Source organism: Artemia sp. Qi Xiang Cuo, chromosome 6 (assembly GCF_049724085.1).
Source record: "Artemia sp. Qi Xiang Cuo chromosome 6, ASM4972408v1, whole genome shotgun sequence".
NCBI classification, from domain to species: Eukaryota; Metazoa; Arthropoda; class Branchiopoda; order Anostraca; family Artemiidae; genus Artemia; species Artemia sp. Qi Xiang Cuo.
Window position 1 is genome coordinate 57,520,492 of NC_142799.1, and position 14,588 is coordinate 57,535,079.

General features: G+C 37.9%; 1 protein-coding gene across 1 annotated transcript; it reads right to left on the reverse strand.

Annotated features, from left to right (window-relative positions):
* Nucleotides 1-602: 602 nt before the first annotated feature.
* Nucleotides 603-1,001, reverse strand: LOC148951430 (uncharacterized). The gene has a single exon (XM_089091097.1). The coding sequence runs from the start codon at nucleotides 999-1,001 to the stop codon at nucleotides 603-605; it is 399 nt and encodes a 132-aa protein (XP_088947223.1).
* Nucleotides 1,002-14,588: the final 13,587 nt, after the last annotated feature.

The window sequence follows — 14,588 nt, forward strand, 5'->3', positions numbered from 1 at the left end:
GTGAGCCTTAAAATAAATATACTCAAGAACTGACATATCTTTGTGCTGCTGTGTTGGACTCAGCTGGCCTTTTGTGGAATAAGATGCAGGGGAGAGAATCCATACTTGGGATATGTTTTTGTTTGCCTCCAACTCCCTCACGCTTTGTGATAAGGAAACAAAAATTTTTCAGCATCTTTTGCATTAACTAAGAAAGTTATCTCCAAGTCATAAAACTGGGAGCTCATTTAGTTTTTGAGGAAAGGTATTAATTTCACAATCCCCCATTTTGTCCAAAGTATGAAATGGGGCACTATAGATGGGACAAGTAGTAACCAAACTTGGGACAGCCTATTATTTCTTCTTGATACAAAACTCAGCTATTTAACAGAGATAATGAAGTGAAATCTCCCCCTTCTTCTGGATTTGAGAAAGTCATGTCTTCATCTCTTAGCTCAGATGCAGGCTCACTCAATGGTCGGTCAGTTACAGCTGATAGCAAAAACTTGTCATTGACAAAAATATCGTCATTAAATGGGCAAATACCTGTTGCTCAAAAATCTGCAGTGATGTTTGATGGGGTGATCGAAAGGGGATAAGCAGCGCTAGGAAACTGTGGGATTTCATACAGAGAGACTGGAAATAGATTTGTTATAATGGGATCTCGGAGAGTACAAGAATCCATGATCAAGTGGTTGCAGTTTGTGAGGCGTATGTGGAGGCAAAATTAACAAGATCACTCGGTTATCTTTTGCTAACTGGATGGCTTCAACTGGTAAGTAAGATTTGTGATTATCGATAATAAGTAGCTGGTACTTCTCATCGCTTGACTGCGCAGTGGCGACAAAGTGATTAAGAAAGCCAATGAATACAGAAGCAGTGGCCCAGCCACTATCATTAACGAAAGCAACAATGTCAGGTAGAGTCCCTAAACTCATCCTTGCTGTTGTCTTTTTCCTTGGGAAGACTAGTGTTGGTCGAAATGTGTTTCGAGATTTCGAAACACAGGTAAGAATTGTCATAGTCTCTTCCAACTTGACGTATTCCTATTTCAGCTACAATCTTGAGTGGTCTTTTCACATGGTCAAGGAACTCTTATCCATATCCCTTATACCATGGGAAGAGAAAGCATACCTGGTCGTAACACCACGTAGCTTCACGAACAAGATGCTGAAATTATAGTGGTTGAAATTATTTCCCCTGGAGAGGTTAGTTGCTTCAGGTCTTCTGAATGAAATGCCTTGATTTCGTGACATAAATTCATAATACCGTTTCTTGGCTGCTCTTTTAGCAGTGGGGCTACTCTGCTTTCCACGAGGCCCATAGCAGATTCCCATAGGATTTCTAGAAGGCCCTGGTCTCCTGAAGGCCTATAGGAAGGTTTCAAGTGCATCCCTATTTCAAGTGCATGCCCTGTTTCCGTGACACCTGACCAGGTATTATACCAATGTTTACCTGTGTAATATGGATGACGCAATCTTGAATCAGTATTAGAAAAGAGGAAAGTAAGAGATGTAGGTGTTAGGGAGTATTTACATTCGGTTGCTATGTAGTAGAAGATGACGCAATCGTGCCTGACATATTAGATAACAGGAGGTTTTTAAGCAATTTAAGTTGAGGGTAATAATATCGTACGTGGATTTATTGGGAATAACTTAATGGCAGCGCAAATTATACGTAATGATAGCGCACATCTTATGTAATCACAGTGCGCATGTTACTATGTAAAACGAATGACGCGATCTTGCTTCAGTATTAGAAAAGAGGAAAGTAAGAGATGTAGGTGTTAGGGAATGCTTACACTCGATTGCTATGTAATATGGATGACGCAATCTTGCTTCAGTACTAGAAACACCTACAATACCCTACGATTTTCCTTAAGAACCTTACTTCAGTATTAGAAAACCTACACTTCCTTTTAAAAACCTATAAAACCCTATGATTTTCCCTAAAAACCTTCTTTTTCCATTAAAAAACCTACATTTCAATTTAAAAACCTAAGAAGGCTCCATTACCCTATGATTTCTCCTAAGAACTTTCTTTTTTCCATTAAAAAACCTACATTTCCATTTAGAAACCTTTATTCTCTTTAAAAAACCAAAGATTCTTCTCAAAACCTTTATTAGCCTAATATTTTCCGATATATCAGACGCCATTTTGACTCATTTCCCAGACGGAGCAAGTATTGTTTTTTTATCAAGCATTGAATTCCTGGAAGATACCTCGATTTTCATGACACAGGTGGTGAGATTCCCATAGGGTTTTCCTGACATATGTGGCAAGATTACCATAGGATTTTAAAGTTATCCCTATTCCTAGTTTGAAGCACAACCCTGTTTAAACTGCATTCCTGTTTCAAGCACATGCCCTGTTTCCATGACCAGATGTTACATCAATGTTTACCTATGTAATATAGATGACGCCTAGAAAATCTATAGCTAGAAATCGGTGTTTCCAAGACAAATGTCTGACCCCCCCCCCCCACCCACTTCTGGAGAATTCCCCAATCTGGAGAGCCGCTTATTCTAGGGAGCCATGATGTCAGTCCTGCTTTTGATTCGATAATTCACGCGCATATCCTCACTGAATTGTATAAACGCGGGGTCATTACCTGTATTTTCCGTTCTTTGTATGATATTAATTTAAAAAACTTTTTCCAGAAAATAAGTTTTTCAAAGAAAAGTAAAGTACTCCATTAAACAAAAAATGAGCAAATCAAAATCAAATAATCTACCAAGCGTGAAACATCCGCAAATCAGCATCGATAAATAAATGAAACCCAAAACAAACAGAAATTACAATAAATAACCGATTCAAACTCAAAACGAGAAGAAATTAACATAAGTTGGGTACAAAACCCCTAGGCCTTCCCAAGGCCAGAACAAAATTTGACCTTTACTGAAAAAATACAAACGAATGTGCATTGTCAGTTTAATATGCATATACTGATATTTAGTAATCAAAATGTTAATATTATTTGATTTATTAAAGTTATAAAAGTAAAAACAGCTATAATTACTGAGTAAAGTGCAAATTTTGTTCTGGCCTTGGGAAGGCCTAGGGGTTTTGCGCCCAACTTATGTTAGTTTCCTCCTCAAAAATATGTTTTCTATCTGGGAATCAACTACCCTGAACAAAATGGCTATCTCAAAATTTTTATTGGATGGGTTTGGGGGAATGATAGGTGTGGTGGGGGGGGGGTGGATAGTTGCCCTCCAATCACTTTCGACTATTAAGAAGGACACTAGCCCTTTGAATTTCCAGTCGAATGAGCTTTTATTGAAGTTTTTACAACAACGCCTTCTTTAAAAACCATATATACCCCCAGGGCATAACTTACAACCCTTGCCCTGAGGAATGTGGGGGTGTGTCCTCCTCAAAAACATATTTTCTATCTGGAAATCAACTACGCTGAACAAAATGGGTATCTCCAAATTTTGATTGGATGTGTGGGGGAATGAAGGGAGTGAGGGGGTAGTTGCCCTCCAATCACTTTCGACTATTAAAAAGGGTACTAGCACTTTGAATTTCCAATCGAATGAGCCTGTTTTGAAGTTTCCACGACAACGCCTTCTATAAAGACCTTACATGCCCTCAGGGCATAACTTAAAACCCTTGCCCTGATGGTTGTGGGGGAGTGTCCTTCTCAAAAACAAATTTTCTATCTAGAAATCAAGTACGCTGAACAAAATGGCTATCTCAAAATTTTGATTAGATGTGTTTTGGGGAATGATGGGCGTGGAGGGGTGGGGCTAGTTGCCCTCCAATCACTTTCTACCATTAAAAGCGGTACTGGCGCTTTGAATTTCCAATCGAATGGGCCTGTTTTGAAGTTTCTACAACAACGCCTTCTATAAAAACCTTATATGCCCCCAGGCCATAACTTAAAACCCTTGCCATGAGGGTTGTGAGGGAATGTCCTCTTCAAAAACAACTACGCTGAACAAAATGGCTATCTAAAAATTTTGATTGGATGTGTTTGGGGGAATGAAGCGCGGGGGGGGGGGGCTAGTTGCCCTCTCAAAATTTTGGTTGGATGTGTTTGGGGGAATTATGGGTATGGGGAGGGCTAGTTGCCCTCCAATCACTTTCGACTATTCAAAAGGGCACTAGCCCATTGAATTTCCAATCGAATGAGCCAGTTTTGAAGTTTCTACGACAACACCTTCTATAAACACCTTATTTGCCCCCAGGGCATAACTTAAAACCCTTGCCCTGAGGGTTGTGGGGGAGGGTGCTCCTCAAAACATATTTTCTATCTGAAAATCAACTACGCTGATCAAAATGGCTATCTCAAAATTTCGATTGGATGTGTTTGGGGGAATTATGGGCGTGGGGAGGGCTTGTTGCCCTCTAATCACTTTCGACTATTAAAAATGGTACTAGCCCTTTGAACCTCCAATCAAATGAGCCTGTTTTGAAGTTTCTACGACAACTCCTTCTATAAAAACCTTATATGCCCCCAGGGCATAAGTTAAAACCCTTGCCTTGAGGGTTGTGGGGGAGTGTCCTCTTCAAAAATATATTTTCTATAGGGAAATCAATTACGCTAAGCCAAATGGCTATCGTAAAATTTTGATTGGATGTGTTTGGGGGAATGATGTGCTTGGGGGGGGGCAGTTGCCCTCCAATCACTTTTGACTATTAAAAAGGGCACTAGCCACTCCAATTTCCAATTGAATGAGGCCTTTCGAAGTTTCTACGACAATGCTTTCAATAAACTTTATTTGCCCCCATGGCATAACTTACAGCCCTTGCCCCGAGCGCTCTGAGGGGGTTATCATCCTAAAAGACAAAATTTCCAGAACTTTCAACTACGTTGAACAAAATGGATATCTCAAAATTTTAATTCGATGTGTTTGGGAAAATGGTGGGCGTGAGAGGGGCGTTAGTCGCTATCCAACCACTTTCAACTATTAAAAAAGGCAGTAGCCCTTTCAATTTCCAATTGAGAGAGCCCTTTTGAAGTTTCTAGGACACCGCTTTCAATAAAAACCTTATACGCCCCCAGGGCATAACTTACCACCCTTGCCCTGAGGGCTGTGGGGGAGGAGGTTTTCATCCTTAAAGACCTAATTTCCAAAACTCAATTATGTTGACTAAAATGGCTATCTAAAAATTTTGATTGGATGTGTTTGGGGAAAAGGTGGGCGTGAGAGGGGGTTAGTTGCCCTCAAATCACTTTTGACTATTAAAAAGGGCACTAGCCCTTTGAATTTCAAATCGAATGAGGCCTTTTTCAAGTTTCCACGACAAAGATTTCAATAAAATCCTCATATGTCCCCAGGTCATAACTTATAATCCTTGCCCTGGGGGTTGTGGGGGAGTGTCCTCCTCAAAAATATGTTTTCTATCTGGAAATCAACTACCCTGAAGAAAATGGCTATCTCAAATTTTTTATTGGATCGGTTTGGGGGAATGATTGGTGTGGGGGGATGGGGAGGGGCTAGTTGCCCTCCAATCACTTTCGACTATTAAGAAGGACACTAGCCCTTTGAATCCAGTCGAATGAGCTTTTATTGAAGTTTCTACAACAACGCCTTCTTTGAAAACCTTATATACCCCTAGGGCATAACTTAAAACCCTTGCCCTGAGGGATGTGGGAGAGTGTCCACCTATAAAACATATTATCTATCTGGAAATCAACTACGCTGAACAAAATGGCCATCTTAGAATTTTGATTGGATATGTTTGGGGGAATGAAGGGCATGAGGGGGCTAGTTGCCCTCCAATCACTTTCGACCATTAAAAAAGGTACTAGCACTTTGAATTTCCAATCGAATGAGCCTGTTTTGAAGTTTCCAAGACAACACCTTCTATAAAAACCTTACATGCCCCCAGGCCATAACTTAAAACCCTTGCACTGATGGTTGTGGGGGAGTGTCCTCCTCAAAAACATATTTTCTATCTGGAAATCAAGTACGTCGAACAAAATGGCTATCTCAAGATTTTGATTGGATGTGTTTGGGGGAATGATGGGCGTGGGGGGGGGGGTTAGTTGCCCTCCAATCACTTTCGACAATTAAAAACGGTACTGGCGCTTTGAATTTCCAATCAAATGGGCCTGTTTTGAAGTTTCTACAACAACGTCTTCTATAAAAACTTTATATGCCCCCAGGCCGTAACTTAAAACCCTTGCCCTGAGGGTTGTGAGGGAATGTCCTCCTCAAAAATATATTTTCTATCTAGAAAACAACTACGCTGAACAAAATGGCTATCTCAAAATGTTGATTGAATGTGTTTGGGGGAATGATGGGCGTTGGGGGGGGGGCTTGTTGCCCTTTCAAAATTTTGATTGGATGTGTTTGGGGGAATTATGGGCATGGGGAGGGCTAGTTGCCCTCCAATCACTTTCGACTATTTAAAAGGGCACTAGCCCATTGAATTTCCAATCGAATGAGCCAGTTTTGAAGTTTCTACGACAACACCTTCTATAAACACCTTATATGCCCCCAGGGCATAATTTACAACCCTTGCCCTGAGGCTAAAGCAGGTCATCCCCGTCTAGGGTGGGAGGACGTCATAAAGAAAGATTTAAGGGAGGTGGGAACTTCGTGGGCAGCTGTAAGGGGGGAGGCCTTGAATAGATTGGGGTGGAGGAGGAGCGTGCGTAGCTGTGTTGGTCTCAGGCGGCTTGGTGCTCCGGTGAGTTGTTAGTAGTAGTAGTAGTAGTAGTAGTAGTAGTAGGCAGCGCTAGCGCGCTGCGTATGAAAAGGTGGGCTTGAGAGGGTTGTTAGTTACCGTCCAATCACTTTCAACTATTAAAAAGGGCACTAGCCCTTTGAATTTCCAATCAAATGAGCCTTTTTTGAAGTTTTTATGACAAAGCCTTCTATAAAAACCTTATATGCCCTCAGGGCATAACTTAAGACCCTCACCCCGAGGGTTGTGGGGGCGCGTCCTCCTCAAAAACATATTTTCTATGTGGAAAACAACTACGCTGAACAAAATGACTATTTCAAAATTTTGATTGGATGTTTTTGGGGGAATGATGGGCGGGGGGGGGGCTAGTTGCCCTCCAATTACTTTCGACTATTAAAACAGGCACTAGCCGTTTGAATTTGCAATCGAATGAGCCTTTTTTGAAGTATCTACGACAAAGCCTTCTATAAAACCCTTATATGACCCCAGGGCATAACTTAAAACCTTTGCCCCGAGGGTTGTGGGGGTGTGTCCTCCTCAAAAAGATATTTCCTATTTGGAAATCAACTACGCTGAACAAAATGACTATCTAAAAATTTTGATTGGATGTGTTTGGGGGACTGATGGGCGTGGGGGGCTAGTTGCCCTCCAATACCTTTCGACTATTAAAAAGGGCACTAGCTTTTTGAATTTCTAATCGAATGAGCCTTTTTTGAAGTTTTTACGACAACGGCTTCTATAAAAACCTTGCAGGCCCCCAGGACATAACGTAAAACCCTTGCCCCGAGGGTTGTGGGGGAATATCCTCCTCAAAATGATATTTTCTATCTGGAAATCAACTACGCTAAACAAAATGGCTATCTCAAAATTTTGATTGGGTGTATTTGGGGAAATGATGGGTGTAAGGGGGGGGTGGTTGTCCTCCAATAACTTGCGACGATTAAAAAGGGCACTAACATTTCAGTTTTAATTATTGAATTTTAATGTAAGTTTCTTTTATATTGTTTTTTATTCTCTTCTCTTGTTTTGCTGAAGACGGCCCTTGGATATAGGGTCAAAATATTCATTTAAAGTTTCGTTCCACTGTCTTGTATAAAAATTTCCCTGTTGTTCTACTTATTGTTTATGATGGAAAGGCAGTGTGGTCTTCGTCGCTATTTGCACTACCCACTCCAATTTGCAATCGAATGAGCCCTTTTCGAACTTTCTACGACAACTTCTTCGATACGAAGTGCTCGGGTATGGAGAAAAAATAACAACACGCTGTGCCCACGTCGTTCTTTACTTAGGCCGCGCTAGCGCGCTGCCTATGATGTATAATCATTTAATAATCATTGTTAATCTGCCTCATTGAATAATTATAAAGATAACCACAGCTGTTCGTCACGGAGTACGGCAAGGCGCCCTTACATCTCTAATTGTTTTTAACAACTGTATTCTCGACGCACTCAAGCAGTTTCTTCCTGTATTTTAGAAGGGATATATGTGTCTCTTATTACTTATGTGGACGATGTTTTTAACCCCAGCCGAACGGTACTGGCGTTTGCAACAATTTTTTCCATTTTGAGTCGAGAGTATTCAAAAATAAATCTTAAATTTAACGCTGAAAAGTCAGAAGTGGTACAATTCAACTCGGGCCCAGTTCCCGAGGGATTTAATATTGATCTTAATGGATTATTGGTTGCTCCTAAATTCGAAATGAATTATCTTGGCCTCCCAATCGGTACCTCCCTTAAAGCAACTAAAAAGCTTCTCATTCGCCATTTCCAGCGCCGGACGTCCAGTGCCTACGGTGACATAGTTTCCAGTAAACTTCTTTTTAATCGCCAGCTGCTAGCTAAAACTATATAACTCATATGCGCTCCCAAAATTTTTATACCTTGCACCTTTTTGGCGTACCTTTTCGGCAACGGAATCAAAGCAACTCCGACGAATTTATTACCGGTATGCTAAATATCTTCTCAGCCTCCCCCCTGGGCAAGTAATTCTTGGGCCAATAGGAAATACGGTCTAATTGACCCCAATGCTGCTAGCGGCAGATGCATTGCAGCTTACAGTAGGGGAATAAATGAGCACCCATGGTGTTCCATTTTAAAACATTAGGTCTTTCACGTTTACTGTTTTTGTGTCTGTTGTATATACTGTATGATTGTTTGGTTTATTATTATGCTTGTGTGGTTGTTCCATAAGTTCTATCTTTGTTTTATTCGTGCTTGTCTATGTGCTTGTTACATTGGCTTGTGCTGTCATTTTTTGGTTTATTACTATGCTTGTGCGATTGTTCTATGAGTTTTAATTTCGTTTATTTGTCATTATCCGTCTTTTTCTTTTGCTTTATTTTTCTTTTCTTCTTATTTTTTCTTTTTTTATATACTCTGTTCATCATTGTATTTCATTGGGTTATGAATAAATTCAATTCAATTCAATAAAAGTTAGACCCAATTTGATTTCTAAGGACCTGTTTTCATTTTGAATGTAGGGATGGAAAGTGTTCAAAATGTGCAATATTTGATGTTAAAATGATGTAAAATGGACTGAAAATGATATAAATTTATTGGGTGATCTAGGTGAGGCAGTTCCTGCATTTACTATACTGCTAATATCAATATGATAATACTCTTAGCCTTACAAGTAGTTGCGATCAAAGTAATAATTGGAGTACTTTAGTAGCAGTAGCAGTAGTAGCAGTTGTAGCAGTAGTAGTAGTAGTAGTAGTAGTAATACTAGTAGTGTTGGTAGTAGTCAAAGTAGTAGTACTAGTAGTAGTAGTTGTAGTAGTAATAGTAGTAGTAGTAGTAGTAGTGGTAGCTGCAGTAGTAGCAGTAAAATTAGTAGTGGTATTAGTGTTAGTAGCAGCATGCATATATGTATTAAATATACTTATAACAAAAAAGAATCACTTGTAATGTCTTAAAAGATACAAAATGAAGAATATATAAATCTGCCAGTCGTACTTTTTTCCAATTTTTTTTTCATGCAAGTGAAACTGAAATTTGTTCAGCTTTTTTTATCTTGTTTTATGTGGTTCGGTTTTGATTTCTGTAGTTTGGTTTAGATTTCTAGGGTTGTCCCTGATTTTTATGAATTCTTCTGGATTTCTATGCATTTTTTATGATTTCTATGAATTTCACTGTATTTCTTACATTGATTATGATTTCAATGGGATTTTTCTGGATTTCTAAGGACCGGTCATGTTTTCCACAGTTTTGTATTGATGAAACTGGTTTGGTCTGGATTTTTAGGGTTGACCCTGGTTCTAATTAGTTAGTGAGGATTTCTATACATTGCTAATGATTTCTATTAAATCTTCCAGATTTCTAGATGGTTAGGAATTTTATAAATTCATTGGGATTCTATTTTTTGATCATGATATTTTTAGAGGTTGGCCTTAGTTTCTACGGTTTGGTCTTGATTTCTATGGTTTGGTTTGGATTTCTAGGGTTGGTCCTATTTTCTACAGTTTGGTATTGATTTTTATGAATTTGTCCGGATTTCATGAGCTTGGCCCGAATTTTTACAGTTTGTTCTTGATTTTTATGAATTCGTAGGAATTTCTATGTATTGGTCAGGATTTCTTAGAGTTAGCCCATAGTTTCTATAGTTTGATCTTAGTTTCTATGGTCTGGTCTATATCTCCATGGTTTGGTCTAGATTTCTAGGGTTGGCCCTGATTTTTTTTTTTTTTTATGAATTCGTCTGGATTTCCATGCATTGGTTATGATTTCTATCAATTCCCTTGAATTTCTAAGCATTGGTTATGGTTTCTATGGGATTTTTCTGGATTTTTATGGACTGGTCATGATTTCTATAGTTTTGTCTTAATGTCTTTTGGTTTGGTGTGGATTTTTAGGGTTAACCCTGATTTTAATGAATCTGGGTGGATTTCTATGCATTGCTTATGATTTCTATTACTTCTTTCATATTTCTATCTATTGGTTATGGTTCGCCTTAATTTCTACAGTTTGGTCGTGATTTCTACGGTTTGGTCTTGATTTCTATGGTTTGGTCGAGATTTCTATGGTTGGTCCGAATTCCTACAGTATGGTCTTGATTCTATGGTTTAGTCTTGATTTATATAGTTTTATCTTGACTTCTAGGGTTGATCCTTGATTTTTTTTTTCTATGAATTCGTCTAGATCTTAATGCATTGGTTATGATTTCTTTGGGACTTTTATGGATTTGTACGAACCCGTTATGTTTCTTTAGTTTTGTCTTGATGTATTTGGTTTGGTCTGGTTTTTAGGGCTGACAATGATTCTTAAGCATTGTGTATGATTTCTAGGAATTCTTCCGGATTCCTATGTATTGGTTATGATTTCTATGGGATATCCCTGGCTTTCAATGGATCGGTCGTGATTTTTACAGTTGTGTCTTAATGTCTTTGGTCTGTATTTCTAGGGTTGACCCTGATTTTTATGAATTTGTGTGGATTTCTTTGCAATGCTTATTATTTCTATGAATTCATCTAGAACTTGTAAGGTGAAATGTAACAAAACAGAAGATACTGAAACAAATTTAAGTTGAAACCTAAAAAAAAACGAATACTTAAAAAAAACATTTAAGGTGAAATCCAACAAAGCAGAACACATTGACACAAAGACACATTGAAAAAAACTTTTCAGGTGAAATGTAATAAAATAGAAGACACTTTGAAAAGAAACATTTAAGGTGAAACCTAACAAAAAGGTTGACTTTTTGAAAACAAAATTTAAGGTGAAACCTAACGAAACAGAAGACATTGAAAAAAATATCAAAGGTGAAACCTAACAAAAAAAAATACTTTGAAAAAAATGTAAGGTGAAACCTAACAAAATAGAAGACACTTCGAAAAAAAGTTTAAGGTGAAACGTACCAAACAGAAGACTGAAAAAACCTTCTAATGTAAAACATAACAAAGCAGATGACACTAAAAAAACTTTTAAGGTGAAACATAACAAAACAGAAGACACTTTGAAAAAAATTAAGGTGCAACGTAACAAAAGAAAAGACACTGGAAAAAATTTTTAAGGTGAAACCTAACAAAACAGAACTCTGAAAAAACTTTTAAGGCGAAACTTAACAAAACAGGAGACCCTTTGAAAAAAAAAATTTAAGGTAAAAAGTAACGAAGCAAAAGACAGTGAAAAAAACTTATAAGGTGAAACCTAAAAAACAGAAGACACATTGAAAAAAAACTTTTAATATGAAACCTAAGAAAACAGAAGACACTGAAAAAATACAATTGAGTCCCAACAAAACAGTTATCACGATTCAGTCAGACACAGACTTGATGGAATTGCTAGCGTACCCTAAGAAAATAATGGAAACATAACAAATTAATGCATTAAGATTTTTTATTGAAATGGGGACATATGCAATGCTACTTGTTACTAATATCATGTGAAAAATTTAAATGCTTTTTAATTCGTTTCATAAAATGGTTCATCATGTTTTCTCATGACATGGCACTTATTCCATTTCTGTGTCATACACGACTTTTAACATTGTTTTAGCTACAGGTTCAATATGAATTTTGTCATTGGTATTATAGGATTCATTGACTATCTCATGATAGACGGTCGACAATAGTAGTAATGTTTGCTTGCGCTTTGTTTTTCATCGATTCATCTTTATGTTCCTTATTGATATTATCTGTCAATGCCTTTTTTATTTTGCCTGCAATTTCACTGTCTATTACCACATTATTTTTACACAGGTAACTGTTCCAGCATGTAGACAAACTATGGTTTATGATAGTAGTAGAGGAGTACGCTTGTCTTCTTTTCATCTTCCGTAGAATGTTAATACCCGAAAGCTGGTAATAGGGTTTATCACTGGGTAACGTGTTACCACAAGCAGTGACAAGAAGATGCGCCTCTTCATTAATTATTGTTTTTATGTTGGCATTATCTGTGAGTGATATCATCTCTGGAGATCTCATTCTCGCATATCTACCATCATAATTTCTTACCGTCATGACAATGCGCGCATTTCAAATAGTGTTAAAACTAGTGCTTTTTTCGTAGTTCAAATATTTGTCTTTTTCAGCATTTAATGCTACAATGACACTATCATGTGCACCAACTTTCTTGAAATACTTCATTTTCAATCTTTTACTTCAAATAATACGTAAGTGTTTATCCATTCTGTGCAAAATTAATATTGATCGAAAACATACAATACACTAACTACTCTCGATGACCAACCACAGAGTCCAGCGGACGCAGCCACATAAAAACAAAAAACTTTTCACTACCTCAAGAGCTGTCATCTTCTCAGCTTTAATTATAGATTACAGTATAACTGAATGTTAAGATAGGTTGCATTGAATCAACTGCTTTTAAGCTAGGTTACATTGTAATCCCAATGAATTCATAAAAACAAAAACCAATCAATAAAAATCCGGAAAGTTTCATCGAAATCACAAGCAATGCATAGAATTCCCGACAAACTCCTTAAAATACAGGGTCGACCTTAAAAATCCAGACCAAACCAGACATCAAGACAAAATAATAGAAATCATGAGCGGTCCATACAAATTCAGAAAAATCCCATTGAAATCATAACCAATGGATACAAAATTCAGGGGAGTTCATACAAATCAAAACAAATGCATAGAAATTCAGACGAATTCATAAGAAAAAATGAAAGCAAACCCTAGAAATACAGATCAAACCAGAGAAATCAAGACCAAACTGTAGAAGTCATGGCCAACCTCTAAAAAATCATGACCAGAACATAGAAATCCAGACAAATTCATAAAAATCAAGACCAAACTGTAAATATTTGGGACATCCTATTAAAATTCGGACATATTCATAAAAAACAAGACCAAACTGTAGAAATCATGGCCAACCTCTAAAAAAACATTACCAATACATAGAAATCCCGAAGAATTCATAAAAAACCATAACCAATACATAGAAATCAGAAAAAATCCCATAGAAATCAAACGCATTGCATAGAAATCTACACCGGATCATTAAAATCAGGACTAACCCTAAAAAGCCAGACCAAACCAAAGAAATCAAGACAAAACTGTAGAAATCATGACCAGTTCATACAAATCCAGAAAAATCTCATAGAAAATCATAACCAATGCATTGAAATCCAGACGAATTCATAAAAAAAATCAGGATCAATCCTAGATATCCAGACCAAACCAGACCAAGACCCACCCAACCCAAGAAACTTTCTATGTGTGTGTGTGGGGGGAGGCTCGAGGGGGTCTGGAGGAGGAGGGTTCGGGTTGTTGGAGGGGGTGGTATGGAGTGGGGAATCAGGGCCCTGGTTTGGGAATTGGGGACCTGATGGGAAACTCGGGCCCTGGAGTGGGGACAGTGAGCCCTGGATGGGGACTTAGGGTCCTGGATTAGAATATAGGGACCCAAACTCATGCGCAAGCCCGGTAATCAAAAATCAATGTGCATAGGTCCGATGATTTGAATATGCGTCTCAAATCATCGTGGTCAGTATATTCTCAGGAGGATGCCAAAAATGACGCCCGGAAACATATCACTGTTAATACTTGCCAAAAATAAAATTGATAAATAGATTGTGCAAATAGCTTGTTACGATATTGTAACGCTTAACATCAGATGGCCAGCTTCCCGGAAACAATACATTGGATGCCTTAGAATGTATTTCTAAAATCATCATATTTTCAAAAATTTTTTGGATCTATCAAATAATGTGTCTTTCTTTTACCTTAGGTAATCTTGCGTCTCACGTTAGATTCCTAGATCAAACACAAATTTCATATAACCAAGGGGAAGTTGCTTAGAAGCTAAAAAACGTATCGTTGGAAAAGAAAACATGTCACCATCTATAACTTAAGTTAACAATTACAACATCTTTGACTTTGGTTATGTTGTCGGCAGCATTGGGGGTATCACCGTTAAAACTTCTCCATCGTCTTAAATCACTAAAGAAAAAAATAGTAGCGCTCTCTTCATCTAAAGAAAGCAAAGGATCATTACATTACAATA